The sequence below is a fragment of the Muscardinus avellanarius genome (assembly GCF_963383645.1).
Source record: "Muscardinus avellanarius genome assembly, chromosome: 7".
In the NCBI taxonomy this organism is placed as follows: domain Eukaryota; kingdom Metazoa; phylum Chordata; class Mammalia; order Rodentia; family Gliridae; genus Muscardinus; species Muscardinus avellanarius.
The window spans coordinates 109,946,574-109,962,929 of NC_137793.1; the positions used below are offsets into that span (position 1 = coordinate 109,946,574).

Consider the following 16,356-nt stretch of genomic DNA (forward strand, 5'->3'; position numbering starts at 1 on the left):
GTGCACATGAGCAAGAAACAAATTCTGTTACCAAGACATTGATACTTACACATTACCTATCATGAATAATTGCTGTAGAAAACCTCAATGATTGTTTTTTGCCATTTATTTTCACATCTTTGAGTTTCCATGTGCTCCTATTAATCCTTCAAACCCACTTCACATGATTTACCTTCACCATGTGATTAGAGTAAGCTATTTGATTTATTCCTTGTACCCCATATGACATGGTTCAGATCTTTGCATTATTACCTCTTGGGTAGCCCCTTGAGTTTTTATCTCTACTGTATACACTGTGTTGGGAACTACTTTTAATCTCAGTGCATAGTAGATACTCAGAAAATATTATTTTTAGTGAAGAAATAGATAAATGAATAAATGACCCTGAAAGAGTGACCATAATTGTGTTAGCATGGTGTAAGTTGAGAAGGAAGCTATGACTTGCCTGAAATATCTTAGTCATTGGAGGGAACAAAAAAACTTTGAGATTGAGAAATGGAATGAAGCTGATACAAAAGGAGCTGGACAAAATGTTTTTGTGTGTTGGAATTCGGAGACCTGGTTTCTGGAGCTAAATTTGGAGAGGTGGGAGGCTGCTTTCCATGCATGCAGTATTGCACATTCCTGGGTCAGAACATGTTTTCTTTGGGGGTTGCTGTGGTTTCTTTCTTTTTCTCTTTTCTAATGTTTACAATAACAATAACAACAACAAAAGCACGAGATCAGACCCATATGAATCAAGAGAGAATTCATCCATCAGTGGGTGTAGGGAGTGGGAAAGGGAGGTGGGTGGGAGCTGAGGGAGGGGAGATGCTATGAGCTGAAAGGAAGCAAACGCAGTGCCTGACACATGGCCGGCAGGGTGTGGAGCGACACAGGCAGCATCGGTGTGTGTGTGTGTGTGTGTGTGTGTGTGTGTGTGTGTGTAAGGAAATGCCCAGGCTCAGAGCTTCTGGAAACCTGCTTTTGGCTCTAGTTTCACTAGTCTGAAATGTGCCTCAGTGGCAGCCTCTCACTGTGGGTTAGATCTCCAGCCAAGTCACTCTTGCAAAGTATATTGCAGGCTAGAATGGGCTGTGGAAACCAAGCCTGAAAAAAAAAGGCACAAGGGCCTCCTGATTGTTTCCTGCCAAGTTTTCATGGGTGAGCTTAAATAAGGAGGAAAGCAGCATAGAACACTGAAGAGGCTGCGGGGAGCTTCTACTGGGAATACCATCTTCGGCTCACTGGGCTAGGCCACTGAGGCCATAAGTCCGTGTTTCAAAAATAGATATGTGGCCGGGCACGGTGACGCACGCTTGTAATCCCCGCGCTTGGGAAGCTGAGACAGGAGGATCGCAGAGGTTTGAAGCCAGCCTCAGCTACTTAGTGAGGTTCTCTGCAACTTAGTGAGACCCTGTTTCCAAATAAAAATATAAAATAGGTCTGGGAGTATAGCCCAGAGGTAGAAGGCCTCTGGATTCCACCCGCAGTACCACCAACAAAACACAACAAAACAAAACAAAAAACAAAATAGGTATGTGGCCGGGAGTGGTGGCACATGCTTGTAATCCCCGAGCTTGGGAGGCTGAGACAGGAGAATCGCGCTGTTTCCAAATAAAAATATAAAATGGGTCTGGGAGTGTAGCCCGGGTAGAAGGGTTTCCAGGAACCTCAGTAACACCAAAAACAAAAACAAAAACAAACAAACAAAAAAAGGTATGTGATTTTTTGTTTGGTCATGTTTGGTTTGGCTAAACTTTCAAAGACTTGCTTTTCTCTCTTCTTCTTACTTTGTTCAGGATAGAGGCAAAATGTGGTGGGGCATCTGCATCCTCAGTGGAGTGTGGCATCCTATGAAGAGGTGTTTTTGAAGGAAGGGCATCCCCAGCTGCTGGGCCGGGGATGGGATGCTGCTGGAATGTCTCAGATTCTAGCTATTATTAATCTCCTCAGTCAAGTTTCTGACACTCTTTGGGTGCCCATGCATGGAAAGAGAGCCAAAGAGATGCAAACAACTAGCTCACCAATGTCGGCCTAAAAGGATGCAGACTGAGGTAAAAGGAGAGAAGCAGAGGTTCTGTTTCTCCTGTCAGTTCTCCCTGAAGCTTTCTGTGCACACTTCTAGCAGAAGCTCAGCTGCTTCAGTGGGGACCACCAGGGCCAGGACACAGCACATGGACCTGCAGCGTGGCCAGGGCCCAGCTTGGGCTTGCTTCAGAAGGATGCTCACACAGGAAGGATGCTCACACAGGAAGGATGCTCACACAGGAAGGATGCTCACACAGGAAGGAGGTGGGACCATACTTTTGTAGCATCTTACTGTCTGCAAATGCTTCCTCAGATATTGTTCCATTTGAAAGTAAAGAGAACTTTATGAGTCAACCTGGAGAGAGATTCTTTCCCTATAAGTTAACTGACTCTGACTGAGGTCACCAATGAAAGAGAAGAAAGGCCAGTATGTGCCAGTAAGTCTTCTTTGACCAGCGCAAAAAGTGCCTTCAAAGAACTGAGGGCCTTTTGGAGTCCAAATCCCACCCCCCAAAAAAATCCTGCAACAGGGAGCTGCTAAGTTTAAATAAAAAAAATCATATTAAAAAAGCATTTCATAGAAAAGACTTTTAAGAGTCATAAAACTCAGGATCTCTTTGCAAACTTTCCACTCTTTACTAAATTTCTTTCCCCACAGAAGTTGGGCTGCTTGTAAGATGTCTACTGGCTGCTGACTCTCTGTCAGTCTGTAGATGCACTTAACTTCCTGCCTCATCCTTTGCAGGAGCATCAGCCACTAAGGACTTGAGATATAATGGCAGATAGGATAAACAGGCATTCCTTCCCTGAGGAGCTTATATCCTCGAGGGAAAGACAGATGTTAAACCTAAGCACTCACAGAGGAAATCAGAAAGTAATACTTCTGTTAAGAAGTAGTGACAGTGTAAGGGATTCGAGAGTGCTGTGACCAGAGATGAGCGGCGAATGAGTGGTGGAGACTGTAACTTCAAATCAAATGGTCAGAAAGGGCATTTAAAGGAGTCATGTATGTCATTACAAAGACATGGGTTTTCCTCTTGTTATCATCACTTAGATTTTAAATGTCCCCCACACCTCATGTGGTAGACAAGGCAGCCATGTTGGAGGAGGGACTTGGTTGCCGGGGAAGAGCCATGGCCAGGAACACTATTTTTCCAGCTGGCTACTGCAGCTTCCTTCTCTTTCTACCTGCTGCCATGAGCTGACACAAGTTCTTTCTCTCTCTTCTTCCTACTATAATGCCCTGAGGACCTGCAGCTCCAGTTCCTGCTTGGAAGCCAGTCTAAGATAAACTGAAATCCCCAAAACTGTAACCAAATAAAAATCTTCTTCTTCTAAGTTTTGCATGTTAGGCACTTGTGTGCTAATGCTCATTAAAACACTGGGCAAAATGAAAAACTGTGGGGGGCTTTAGAAATCACCTACTATGATTTAACTTATGTTTAACAGGTGCTCTGGCTCCTGTGTTGAAAAGAGCCTGCGGAGGGACAGAGTTAGTAGGGAGACTAGCCAGGTAACTGTTGCAGTTACCCAGGTAGCTAGAAAGTATGGCTCACACCAAGGCAGCTATATTAATGGTAAAAGGTGGCTGGCTTGTGGGTGTATTTAAAATGTAGATTCTGGCATGGTGGTGAATGCCTGTAGCTCCAATACTTGGGAGGCTAAGACTGAAGGATCATAGGTTCAAGAGCAAACTCAGCAAATAGTGAGACTCTCATCAACTTAAAAAAAAACAACAACCCTGTTTCAAAATAAAAATAAAAATAGGGTTGGAGGTGTATCTTGGAGGTAGAATGCCCCTGGGTTCAATCCCAGTACCACAAAAAAAGAAAAACGACAAAAGAAATGAAAGGTACAACCAATAGGATCATCCAGTGAGTTGGATGTGAAGGGTGTGGGAAAGTGGGGGATTTGGGTGGCATCAGGATTTTGTCTTGAGAAACCAGAAAGAATTTTCCATCAGCAGACATGGGAGAATCTACATAGGCAAATTAAAAAAAAATCACTACATGTGAAATAGCCTTGAATTCTTTAATTCCATCAGCTACTCTGCAAATTGTGTCTATATTCATTGTCACTTCCTTCCCACTTGAATCAGGGGCCATGGTGTTTGTTCTATCTTCAATCCCGTCTTCATCTTGGGTCTACACACTCAACCAGACTATCATGCAACACCAATAAATATGTTTTTTGAACTCTCGACATCAAACATCTTTTTACAGACACTATTTTCCACTCAAGTTACAACTCCCTGTGCTGGCCAACTCCTAGACACAATATTTTTGCTTGCTACATCTTCTTTTTTATCTGTAATTTTTTTTACTTTCACCCCACTGTGCTGTTATCACCGTGTTGGGGCTTTCAGTGAGTGCACAGATAATAATCCTGTTACTCCTCAATGCCCACCTTGCTTGTCTACTCTGCTGTAATCCCACTCTTTCCATCTTTATTTTCAAAAGCTTCTCTTCTTTCATGATTTTCCTACGATCACTCCCTTTCATTTTCTGCTTCCTCACTAATTATTCTTTCTCGGTCTCCTTGACCAGCTTCACTTCCTATGAAGTGAAGTTATCCCTTCTTATATGACCTCCTGCTGCCCTGCCCATTCCTGTTCCCCGAATGCTCTCATCCACTCACCCACCTTCTTACTGTCCATACCCTTGTCATCACTCGGTATGAATCTCCAGTGGAAGCCGTGTTCTTGAGTTCTAGGATTTTATTTCCAGTTCTATCAAAGTCACTCAACCTAAAGTCAGTTGGACTTGTTGTTTTCTCCTATAATTTCGTTTCCTTCTCTTTCCAGAAATGAATGTCATTAACCACCAATGTGCTAGGGAGTTAGAGAACTTCTTTCTGTCTGTATTTCTATCTGTTTTCTTTCTGTCTGTACTGCTGGTGCTAAGACTGGCCTCACCATCTATTCCTTGAAATCTGTCCACTGTATCCTAGTCATTCTGGGTATCATCTGCTATTTCCCTCTGGCCCTTATCTCCAACAATGTATCACATATGATCTGATCATTTCCTGGTGGGAAGTCAATGTGTGGGATTGCTCAATGCCTTCAGAATAAAGCTAATATCCCAAGCAGGACAGCATTTGAGACTCCTTTTATTCTTGTCCCTGACTCTCTAGTTTTGACTATAGTCACTACATGCCCCACACTCTAAACATCTCATGAACTTTAGACTTGGGTGCTTCATGCTCATAACTATTTAGTAAAGGATAGCGTTATGACAATTCCTGTGATGGTAAGTGGTGAAATAATCAATGTCCTCTAGGATTCATGAATAGCCTCAATAACTGCATTTTTATGGTTAAATACATCTTAAACACATTTTAGAAACACAGAAGTCATTATGGATCACAGTCCCTTTGGAAAGTGAAGATGGTAGATCTATTTATTTATAGATCAACTTTTGCACACTGCCAACTCTTATAACCCCAACATAATCACTAGGAAGCAGCTAGAAGGCCAGGCAGGTTGAAGAAAAACAAGTTAGCATTTCTGTGATGCCATTTTTTCAGGAAAGTAATATTTCAATTACCTGAAAGCCTGGGCTAGAAATGTAAGGGTAGTGAGAAACAGAAAGAACACAGAAAAAAAATAAGGAAAATCCCAGAGTACATCAGTAAACAGATGGAGAGGCTGGAGAAAAACAGCTCACTGATGTGGCAAAGAGACGAAACACAGTGAGCAAGTGGCCCGCTCAGGGGGCCCAGAAGACAAAAACCCGGAGGGAGCCTGCTAGAAAGCCCACCGGGACCTCACAGTGGCTCAGGAGAGTTTCCGACACGCATGAACTCTCTCATGGATGTTGTTAATCTAAATGAGGTTTTACAATTTGCATGGTTGTGCTTTTAATGTTTTATTTTTTTGAAAAAAAAGAAGAAAAAAATAAACAATGGTTTTAGCTTTCAAAGTGAAAACCCAGTCCTAATTAACATTTGGAGCCTGATTTTCAGAGATTCCAGCTGGAGACTCTAATGTCAAGCCTGTGAACCAAATGGGGCTCTGGACAAACCTAAAGACATGCTGGATTTTCAGGCTGGTGCAGAGATTGCACAAAACTGGCAGTGGAATTCACAAACAAATCTCAGGGGGACTGGAATTTGGCAGCCAGAAGAGCCTGGAAGACAGCTCCAACTTAAGCTAATTTTCAATTTCTCTCTGGATTTTAACACGTCTAACACATATTTAGATTTAGATCCATGAGTTACTACAGATGCCCCATCAGAAGTCTAGTAGCTCACTAGTCTCTAGTAGCGACTGCCATCGTTGGCTTCTAGGACAATGTACTCCCTACTCTAGTGAGCATTTGTGTGACTCCCTCTCACCCATAGACCCTAAAGAACTTGGCAGAAATTACAAGTAAGCCCAGATGATCTGTCCTCTGAGAACAGGGAAGGGGTGATTATTATGTGTGGTTTGCAAACAACTAAAATGTGGCAAAGAGAAGTTTAATTATTGGCTATTATTTAAATAAAAAGTCTTAGATAAAGAGGAAACAAGAGAAGTTAACCTCATAGTCATAAAGTGCACAAGTGATAAGTTTGGAATAGAGCAATTTTCATCTTATAACTACAATTCATTTTTCTCTTTCTCTCTCTCACAAATATTTTTGTTGTTGTTCTAGTTGTTGGCACTTGGAGTTGAACCCAGGGGAATTCTATCTCTGAGCTATACGCCAAGCTCTTTTTATTTATTTTTTAAATGTCAAAACAGGGTCTCACTAAGTTCCTAAGGGTCTCACTAAGTTGCTGAGGCTGCCATCCAGCCTGTGATCTTCCTATCTCAGCTTCCTAAGTACTTGGATTACAGGTGTGTGCCACCATGCCTGGCACATTTTTCTCTTTTGAAATAAGGATTTCCTAAAGGCATGCCCAAGTAAGAGTATTTTCTGAAAGATCAGTAGCAATGCCATGTAGTCACATTTCTAATTCCATTTTGGAGTGCCCTAATCCTCTCCAGTCCTGGCATTCATAAAGAGCCATTTATGCTACTTAATGATGAGAAACACATTAATAAAATAATAATGGGAACGCATCTTATTAAGGAAGTAAAAGACTGAGAAAAGAAGAAGTGAGAAGTTTGCGCTAGAAAGTTGAAGGGAACAGAAAGGAGAGAGAATTGGGAACCATGGAAAGGCATATTTTATTTTTTTCTACTTTTATTGGTGCATGCATGGTAGTCTCACATCATTATGTTGTTCAGAGTGATAAGAACATATGTGCACATGGTATTTGGTAAATTTTTCCCCCGCCCTCCCCCACTCCTTCCCTTGTTCCATACAGGATACTGATATTGACATTGGCATTCTCACATATGTCTGTAACATCTATGAAAGTGTTTCCTTTATTAATTCTCCTCCCCGTGGATCACCTTTCTCATTCTATTATCTAAAGTCCCTCTCGTGTCCTGATTACTCTCTTAGCTTTCACATACAAGAGAAAAGATGTGGCCTTCCACTTTCTGTGCCGGCTAATCTCATTTAACATAATGGTCTCTGGTCCATCCATTTGTCTGAAAAAGTCATAATTCCTTTCTTCTTTATTGCTGATTAGAATTCCATTGTGTGTGCGTCCCATAGTTTTGTAAACCACTCATCTATTGATGGACACCTAGGTTGGTTCTATAATTTGGCTCCTGTGAATTGTGTTGCTCTAAGCACAGAGATGCAGGTATCACTACAATAGTCTGATTTCAGTTCCTTTGAGAAGATGCTCAGGAGTGGCATAGCTGGATCATATGATGGACCCATTCCCAGTGTTCTGAGTATTGCCATACTGCTCTCCATGGAGGTTTCACTCATTGGCAATCCTTCCAGCTCCTCAGAGCTAATTCTACCTTGTTGCTATTGTCCCATTCCCCAAGCTAGTGGGTCTTAAATCCAAGAGGGAATGAAATTCCCTGGAGGGCTTGGTGAGACAGACTCCTGGGCCTCACCTCTGTAGTTCCAGAGCGAGACCCGAGATCTTGCATTTCTATCAAGTTTCGAGATGAGGAGACACTCCTGGTCTGGGACCATGCTGTGGCCCTAGGCCATTTGGGTTCTCTGTAGGCCCAGGTTTCAACTACTCTTGGTCAGCAGTCCTGGGGCTCAGAGTCCCATAGTTGAAATACAGAGGCACCTGCCTCTCTTATATCTGAACTATTTAACCTTAAGAAAATATCTTGTTGTTGCTTTCCGACAGTGGGGGACCTGAGTTGCTGTCACGGGAATGTGAAATAATCTGCACTGTAGTCCACTTAGGCTCACACATTTCATTCTGCGTTTTAGAACGAAGAGCTCTTGAATTCAGGATTGTGCTGACCTGATCTTTCACCCTTCCTTCTGCACTTATAACAACACACACACACACACACACACACACACACACACACACCCCACATCTTGCCCTAGAAACAAGGGGACCAAACTCTAACAAGAACCAAAGCCTTTCTTCCAAAAGGGCCTCACATGATGGAAATCCCATGATCACCACCACTTCCTAGGTGGTATGTCAGCCAACTAATATTCCAGCCTTCTCCTCCCTCCTTTGGGTGTCTCATTTTCTGACTTGTATGCAGATATTCTGCACCCCTGAATTAAACGATCCCCTAAATCAGGACTTATTAGTCAGACTTGAGATACTTTACACCCCTTTCCAGCTCAAGAAAAATATGGTGCAATAAAACTCAATTTTCATGCCACTGTATTCCATCTCATGAATTGTATATTGGCCCCTCTGTCCCAGAGAGTTACAGCGGTAAACCCACACAGTGCCCAGGAGTGGTCAAGAGGCACATGTCTCAGACCCAGCTAACAGGGCAACCATCTGGAATATAAATAATGAAAGGAAGGCAGAGAGAGGTCCAAGACAACAGAAAAGAAAGAATCCAAAGAATGGTGTAGCAGATGGAATGAGTTAGTGAGGGGAGCGTTGTTGATACCAACTACCAACAGTGTAAAAACAATACAACTTCCCCCTACCTTGCAGTAATGCAGCCACCCTGATGGAATCAAATCTGTCTCTGAGGCCCTACTTCCCCACTCCCAATTCTCTCCTATATAAATTCCTATGAAAGTAGGAAGCATATGGTAATGACAGATAAAAATATCTCTGGCTGCTTTAGAAAACACAAATATATTCACATTTAGGTCCATGGAGTGTTAGGTTAAAAGGGAAAAAGAACCCTAAACCACCTTCGGTGTTTAAGACAGAAGAAAATGTTTAACTATGTCAGAGAGCAGAGAAAACATATCCCTTTAAAACCCCCCAAAGACTACCATACCTTTCAAATGATTCCCTTTATAGGCTTGTACAAAGCTTAACACTTTCAGGTTATTCTTCTGTAGACTTTAAATCATTCTCCATTTGAAACCTATAATTTTCTATTCTACTTCATTGGGTGGGATGGTGACTTAATTTTTATCTATGTAAAATGTTTAAGAGATTAAAATATTTACCATGTTAGTCTTTTTATCTTCTCATTTTAGGCTTATTTTTCACTAAGGTGTTATTATCCAGTTTTGAATTTTTTAATTGGTAAACTGCAGTTGCGCATACTAGTGAGCTTCATGGTGATTTGAGACTGAGGATCTGACTTTTGGATTATCTCATTTTTTATACTGTTTTTGCTACCCTCAATTTGTTCTGCGTTTCCTAGCTTCTATGAAAGTAAGATCTAAAGAGAAGCCCGAATCAGAATAATAGCAAGAAAGTTATAAAACAAGAGAATACTGGGGATTTCTGGCCAACGTGTACTTACTTGCATGTTCTTTGATGTGTCACATCCAAAGTCCACACATCTATTTACCCACAATGAGCCTTCATTTTAAAACATTTTTCACTGTGATTTTAAAGAGCTCCATCTTTCCTGGTTTGTAATAATTTTAGGCCTTGCACTTCCTACCTGACTACTTTTACCTCTAGTCTTGACCTTTCTGAGCTTAATTATATTTCAAGTTATTCCTTCCTTTACTCAAAAACACTGGACGATAGATCCTTTTCTCCTGAGAGGTGAGCTGGGAGCTGCTATGTGCAATCACAGGCTGGTGTATTGATTAATCCCTGCCTGGCTCAGTGATCCTCAAAGTGTAATTTAGAACCACCTGCATTATAACTGGATTATTTGTAAACGCACAAAACAAAACAAAAAATTCCTGGACTTCACACCAAGGTTTGACATATTAGAATTAGGAAGGAGAAACAGAACCTTAAAATGTGCCTTTTACAATAAGCACCCCAAGCCAGGTAAGGTGGCTCATGCCTCTAATCCCAGTACTTGAGAGGCTAAGAAAGGAGGAATCCAGGTATGAGCTAGCCTTTGCAACTTAGTAAGATGTTCAGAAATCTAGTTAGACGCTGTCTTAAAACATAAAAGGGACTGGGGTATAGTTTGGAGGGAGACAACACTATAAGAACTAGCAAAGGGTTAGCAACAACAACAACAAAAGGAGCCATCAGTGTATTCTAACATGGAGACCCTTTGGAAGCACAGGACAGACTTGTAAGAATTTGTGCTTACAGAAAAGCAGAGTCAAGAAGTAGATCAATTTTAATCATCCCAGATGAAGGAACTAAATTAGTTCCATGCAAAAGAAGATCATTAAGTGTGGTCTTTATTCCCAGGTACATTCCTTGGGGAAGAAGATGCTCTTTAGGTGGAACCTAGGATTGTGAATTTTGGCAGAATTAATGAAATGTGGATTTATAGGGGGAAAATAAATGAAGGAATGAAAGATTTATGGAAAGAGGAAAAGAGAAGAAAAGAAAGATGGAGGAAGAGGAGGAAAGAAGGGAGGAAAAGAGGGAGGAAGGAAAGAAGGAAAGAAGGAAAGAAGGAAAGATGGAAGGAAGGAAAGAAGGAAGGAGAGGCATAAGCACACAGCAAGAGATGGTAATTTTATTTTATTTTATTTTTCGGTAATGGAGATGGAACCCAGGGGCATCTACCTTTGAGCTACACCCCCGGTCCTAATTTTTAGTCTTTTTATTTTTTGAAACAGGGTCTCACTGAGTTGTAAAGGGGCCTCACTAAGTAGCTGAGGCAGTCCTCAAACCATAATCCTCTAGTCTCCATCTCCCAAATTCTGGGATTACAAGTGTGCACAACCACACCCAGCTCGGTAATTTGTTGAGGGTGGTGAGTGAGGCACAAGAAGGCAAAGTAACTTGTCCAGGGTTACCCAGCAAGAAGGACCAATACCCAACCCCAGACCAAGTGGACTCAGAGTGCAAAGCCATGAACTGTTGACTATGATATGGCCAAAGGCCTTTCCTGTCTGAAAAGGAAAGGCCCCACATACTACAGAGTTTCTACCGACAAAGATATGGAAATAATGATGAGTTCCTAAGACTTTTCTTTTTAGCAAGAGATATACAATAGAAAGAACTCAGTGGTAGCAAAAGAGACAGTGAAAGCAATTGCTGGGCACAGATCTGCTGAGTGGGGAGGTGGATAGAACAATTTGGAAACTACTGGAATAGCCCCAGTGAGAAATGCTAAGCCCTCGACTAGAAGGGCAAGAACAGAGAATGGTCTGTGCCCAAAGACCGGCTAACTGACCCAATAGCTGTCTCCATGTGATTTGTGAATCACGGGCCTCCATGGGTCTCCATGGGAATGACCTCATTCCCCTTCCTTTCCTTATCCTTTTATTTTCCTTTTTCAAAACTCATAATTTTCCCCTGATGATACTGAGGTCACACCAGCAGCCATATCCCCTGCTTTCTGTCTTTACTTACTTGGTAAAGAGTAACAGGGTAGCTTGTAGCTCACAACATGTGACAGCACTTATAAGACTTTGTCACAGGCCAGACATGGCACTAAGTGCTTTATATATACTAACATGTTAATCCCTCATAGAAACTCCTCAAAATAGCAGATCAAGACACCGTTATTTGCTGGGTATGATGACACATGCCTGTAGTTCCAGTACTTGGGAGGTTCACAGCCAGCCTCAGCAACTTAATGAGGCCCTCTGCAACTTAGCGAGACCTTGTTTTAAAATAAATAAATAAAATAGGGCTGGGGATGTAGCTCAGAAGTAGAATGCCCCTGGGTTCCATCTCTTCAGTATCACACACACACACACACACACACACACACACACACACACACACTGTAACTGACATCACTCAGCTAACCCTGGACTTGAATCTACATTTGTTTGGCTTCTAAACCTCTCTACTAACCAAGTTGCCTTTGTCTATTCCCATTAGGAAGGAGGCTCAAATTACAAGTATCCAGGTCAAAAAGATCCAAGTGCAAGAAGGAACTATAAAAATAGATGTTAATATCTGAATCAATTCGGAAAGCAGGTGTGTAGAACACACATGCTCTTCCTGTGACAATAAGGTTGAAATAAGGCTTATTTCAACAAGATCCTTGAGGGAAAACCCTGTTAGTGACTCTTAGAGAATGTGAGAATCACAGGAGAACTAAAAGCATGAGAACTGTGGCAAAGGAGTGACGCCAGCAAGGGGCCAGGAGGCACGGGTGCACTGTGGCTGGGGACAGCCAGGGCATGGCTTAGTGCCTTGGGCCTACTGGACGAAGTAACAAACGGGGCACTCTACTCTTGTAAGGATGGATGGCTAAAAGGGACAACTTGGAGTTACATTTAGTATTGGAAAGCAAAACAAAGAAAGCCCCTCTAGATACTAGGTAGTAAAACGTCTAATGTGAACTCAGAGTTCTACACTGCACTTTTAAAAGCTGCTCTCAGCAACCATACTATCAAAGCCTTCTGTGTGTTCTCTTGCCTGGGGGGCCTGCTTCCCATCCATCTGTCTTCAACTCTCTTCACTTTTCCCTGATACATTAAGTTGACTTTTTCTATTAGAGAATTAAATATCCCCTTGGTATCTTTTCCAAGGAATTAAAGTCAAAATACTATCAGGATACATGCATGCCACGCATGTTTATAGGAGCATAATTCACAATAGCCAGATTACAGAACCAACCTAGGTGTCCGCCGACAGATAAACGGATGAAGAAAACATGGTGTGAACGCAGAGTGGAGTTTTCCTCAGCCACAAGAAGAACAAAAGTGTATCATTTTGGGGAAACCGACCAACTAGAGATTATGCTAAGTGAGATCAACCAATCCCAAAGAGTCAAGGGTTATATGTTTCATGTCATATGTAGTAGCTAGGGAGAAAATAGGGAAAAATAGATTTCAAATAAATGGAGCAAGAGGGGTAGGCAAGTGGGAGGGGCTAGGGGAGGGAAGCGAGGCCGGACAGAGAAAGGGGGATAAATAATGTTATGTTCAAGTACGAAGGTATCAGTATCCGGCTCACTAACATGCCTGGAGAGGGGCGGGGGAGCGGAGTTGGGGGGACTGTGGAGGGAATCAGGTCAGCTCTGTGTGCGTATATGAATGCATCACTTTGGGACTCACTGTGAGGTATAATTACGGTGCCCCCATAAAAGCACCATGAAAGAATTACCAGCTAAACTGCCCAGAACACGCCAGCCTCAGCCACTCTTCTCCCGGCTTCTCACCCTCACCCTTGCTCTCTGCATTTCTTAGCACTTATTTCTTCAGAGCTGTTCTCCTTCTCCCTGGCCTGTCCTTTCCTAGGAGTAGTTATTCTTTGCTTCCTTCCTCTAAGCGGGCTTTCTTCTTCCTAGCCTTTGCTGAGGGAACAGAAGCCAATAACTAGTATTTTTTTTAATTTTTTCAAATCTTGCCTAACCAGAGAATGTGGGAATCATATTATAGACTAATCAGAATGTAAATAATGTCAGTTTGAATTATTCCTGGACAAAGAAAGCTTGAAAACAGGGATGCACGGGCTAGGGAGCATCTTGTCTGCTTCCACAATGCTTCTCAAGCCTCCACAGTTTCTAAATCCACAGGTCTGGGTGGGACCTGGGAATGTGCCTTTCTAGCCAGTCCCCAGATGATGTGAGAGGTGCAAAGGTGCGGATCCAAAGAATACACTTGAAAAGCACTATCAGCAGGGCGAGGGTCAGCTGTGCTTGGAAGTGGATGAGGGAGCGGGAAGGGGGCTCAGTCCTCTCACCCAAAGGGGTGCCGTGCCCAGGAAGCTCTGGATAATGGACCCAGAGGATGTGCTGGGTGCAGGGAGGCAGGAAGGCTAAGTGGGGAAGCTCTGTATCGTAACCTTCTGGGAAGCGCCGGAACCAGCTCCAATCCCACATGTCATCCCCGTTCCCACTTGCAATCATGCGTAGACACAGCAGAAGGGAGTTCTCAGGCTTGCTTTAATCTCTTCCCAGCTCGCAGTCCTCTGTCTGTTTATCTCCCTCCTTCCCTGGCCTCCTCTCCCCCTTCCCACCCCCTGCCCAGAGGATGACTCATTCCCCTCTCACCCTCCTCCCCACCCCTCTGCCATCTGTTTTTCTAATGATGGCAAAAGATGAGCTGTTTTGTTGGCCCACATGGTAAGAGAGCGCACTCCCTGCCGACATGTCCCCATGCACTCAGAAGGCGATTTTATGGGTATCATTTCCCCACCCAGTTTTCCCTTTTCTCTCAAACCCCACCCTTTCCCCCTCTCTGGCCTCATGTGGATCCCAGTTTCCCAGAATTAGATCAAGAGACACAGATATACAGAAGAATAGAGGGGCCTGACATGCATGTGGGTTGGATGTGCTTAGAGATGGGCTCTGGAAACTAATGGTGGTTACAAGCTTTCTCTCTAACACACAAGGAGGAACCCAGGCTATGTGGTGTTGCTGCCAGGGGGACCGTTTACTTCTAGAGAGATGTTTGAATGACAACCTGTGATGACCGAGTCTGCTATCTGTGACTGGCTATTCCCAGGGTGGAGGGCTTGAAAGGGTGTATCTATCTCTTCTGTGTCAGGGCTCATGGGTCATCCTCACTCTGTAAGGCTCTGCCCCACTGGGGAATCCACTGTGTGAACAAGTAGGCAGGACTTCTTGAGATAGGAAAGGACTAGTTTGGGCTACTCAACAGCAAACTATAAATCCACCTGTTGCAAACATACTGCCCGTGTGCCAGGCAGCAAATATATGTGGAGGGAACACTCAGGCGAGGAGTCATAGACAGAGAGGAGGACAGTGTTTAGTGGAACAAGCCTCTGCCTGGCACTCATAGCTGCTATTCAGATCCAGCAAACTGCTGCTACCATTTCCAAATATTTTTGTTTTGTAAGAGAAAAATCTTTGCACCAATTTATTTTTCTCCCTGTGTATATGTGTATAATGTTATATATGTACGTGAGAATTTTATGTAAAAATCACAATTTTCAAACATCGGCAGCTCAAACAAAATTGTCTTTAGATATATGTTGGTTTAACAAGCCTGTCTGTGGGCCATTGGTCTGCAAAACCCCAATCAGCCAAGCTCAAATGGTTAGTTGAGGCTGAGTCACAGAATCCCAGAGCCATCAGTAATTCTCACCTGTTTTTTAAACTTATTTTTATCAAGTCACTTAGAGTGAAACTCTGAAGATTTTGCTACAGCAAAAAGAAAGTCAAATGTCCCAATATCAGTAGATTTGGGATTTGCAGACAACTACATTTAAGAAACTAGACAAAGGACAGAGAAGCAGGTGTGGACGGGACCTCGAGGTAGAAGGACTTGGCGAACCCAGCAGACCACAGGTCTCTGGGCTGGGTTTGAGGAAGGGGAGACTTACCTCACACGACTGGACACAGTGGACCAAGGAGGGGTCTGGGTGCCATTGACGCCGGCCAGTACACACGATGCTCTAAGGAGAAAGACAGGAAAACAAAACAGGTAATAAAGCTACTCCATTGCCTTAGTAGCAGACCCTGGCTGTAGCCCCTAGAGAGGACCAGGCATTTTCTGTGGAAGCTCTTAACCCCGCTAGATGATGTCAACACAGAGCCTCTCCACAGAGGGAACCTTTTGTCCCTTTCAACTTCTTTCTTCCTCTCCAAGCACTCAAAATTTCCCTAGCACTGTAGATATGGCTTTAAAAAGCCTTCTTAATATTATAATTAGTTAATTTGTTCTTAGGCACACATTGATTTCATTTGTTTTGAAATCTTAAATAATTTTATGAGAAATTATGAAGTGGTTGGGCTGATTAGGGAGTGCCATGAGTTTTTAAAGGCTGACCAATGAAGCAGGAAGAGCCTGTAGCTGAAAGTGGATGCCATGGTTGGTGTATGGCGTCCACCATAGGTTCGTGTGCTAGAGATGTGGTCCCTGGTGTAGTGGGGAAGAAACCTTTAGGAAGCATACCTTCACGAAAGGTGCTTAGGTCCCTGGGGGTATCACCCTCATGTGGGTTCACACAGTCTCTGGGGCTCCAGTTAGTTCCCATGAACAATGAATTGTAAAATTATGAAGGCTGAACCTCTCTGGCTTCTTAACACTTACTCTCTCCCTCTCC

General features: G+C 43.0%; 1 protein-coding gene across 1 annotated transcript in view; it reads right to left on the reverse strand.

The window, feature by feature from the left end:
* The window catches only part of PAPPA2 (pappalysin 2), a gene marked incomplete at both ends in the record, with an annotated part of 252,769 nt that overhangs the window by 21,508 nt on the left and 214,905 nt on the right, over positions 1–16,356 (reverse strand). The window contains one exon of the mRNA XM_080698352.1: positions 15,634–15,705. Within this exon, the coding sequence (XP_080554478.1) occupies positions 15,634–15,705 (72 nt within the window). The remainder of the gene's footprint in view (positions 1–15,633; positions 15,706–16,356) is intronic.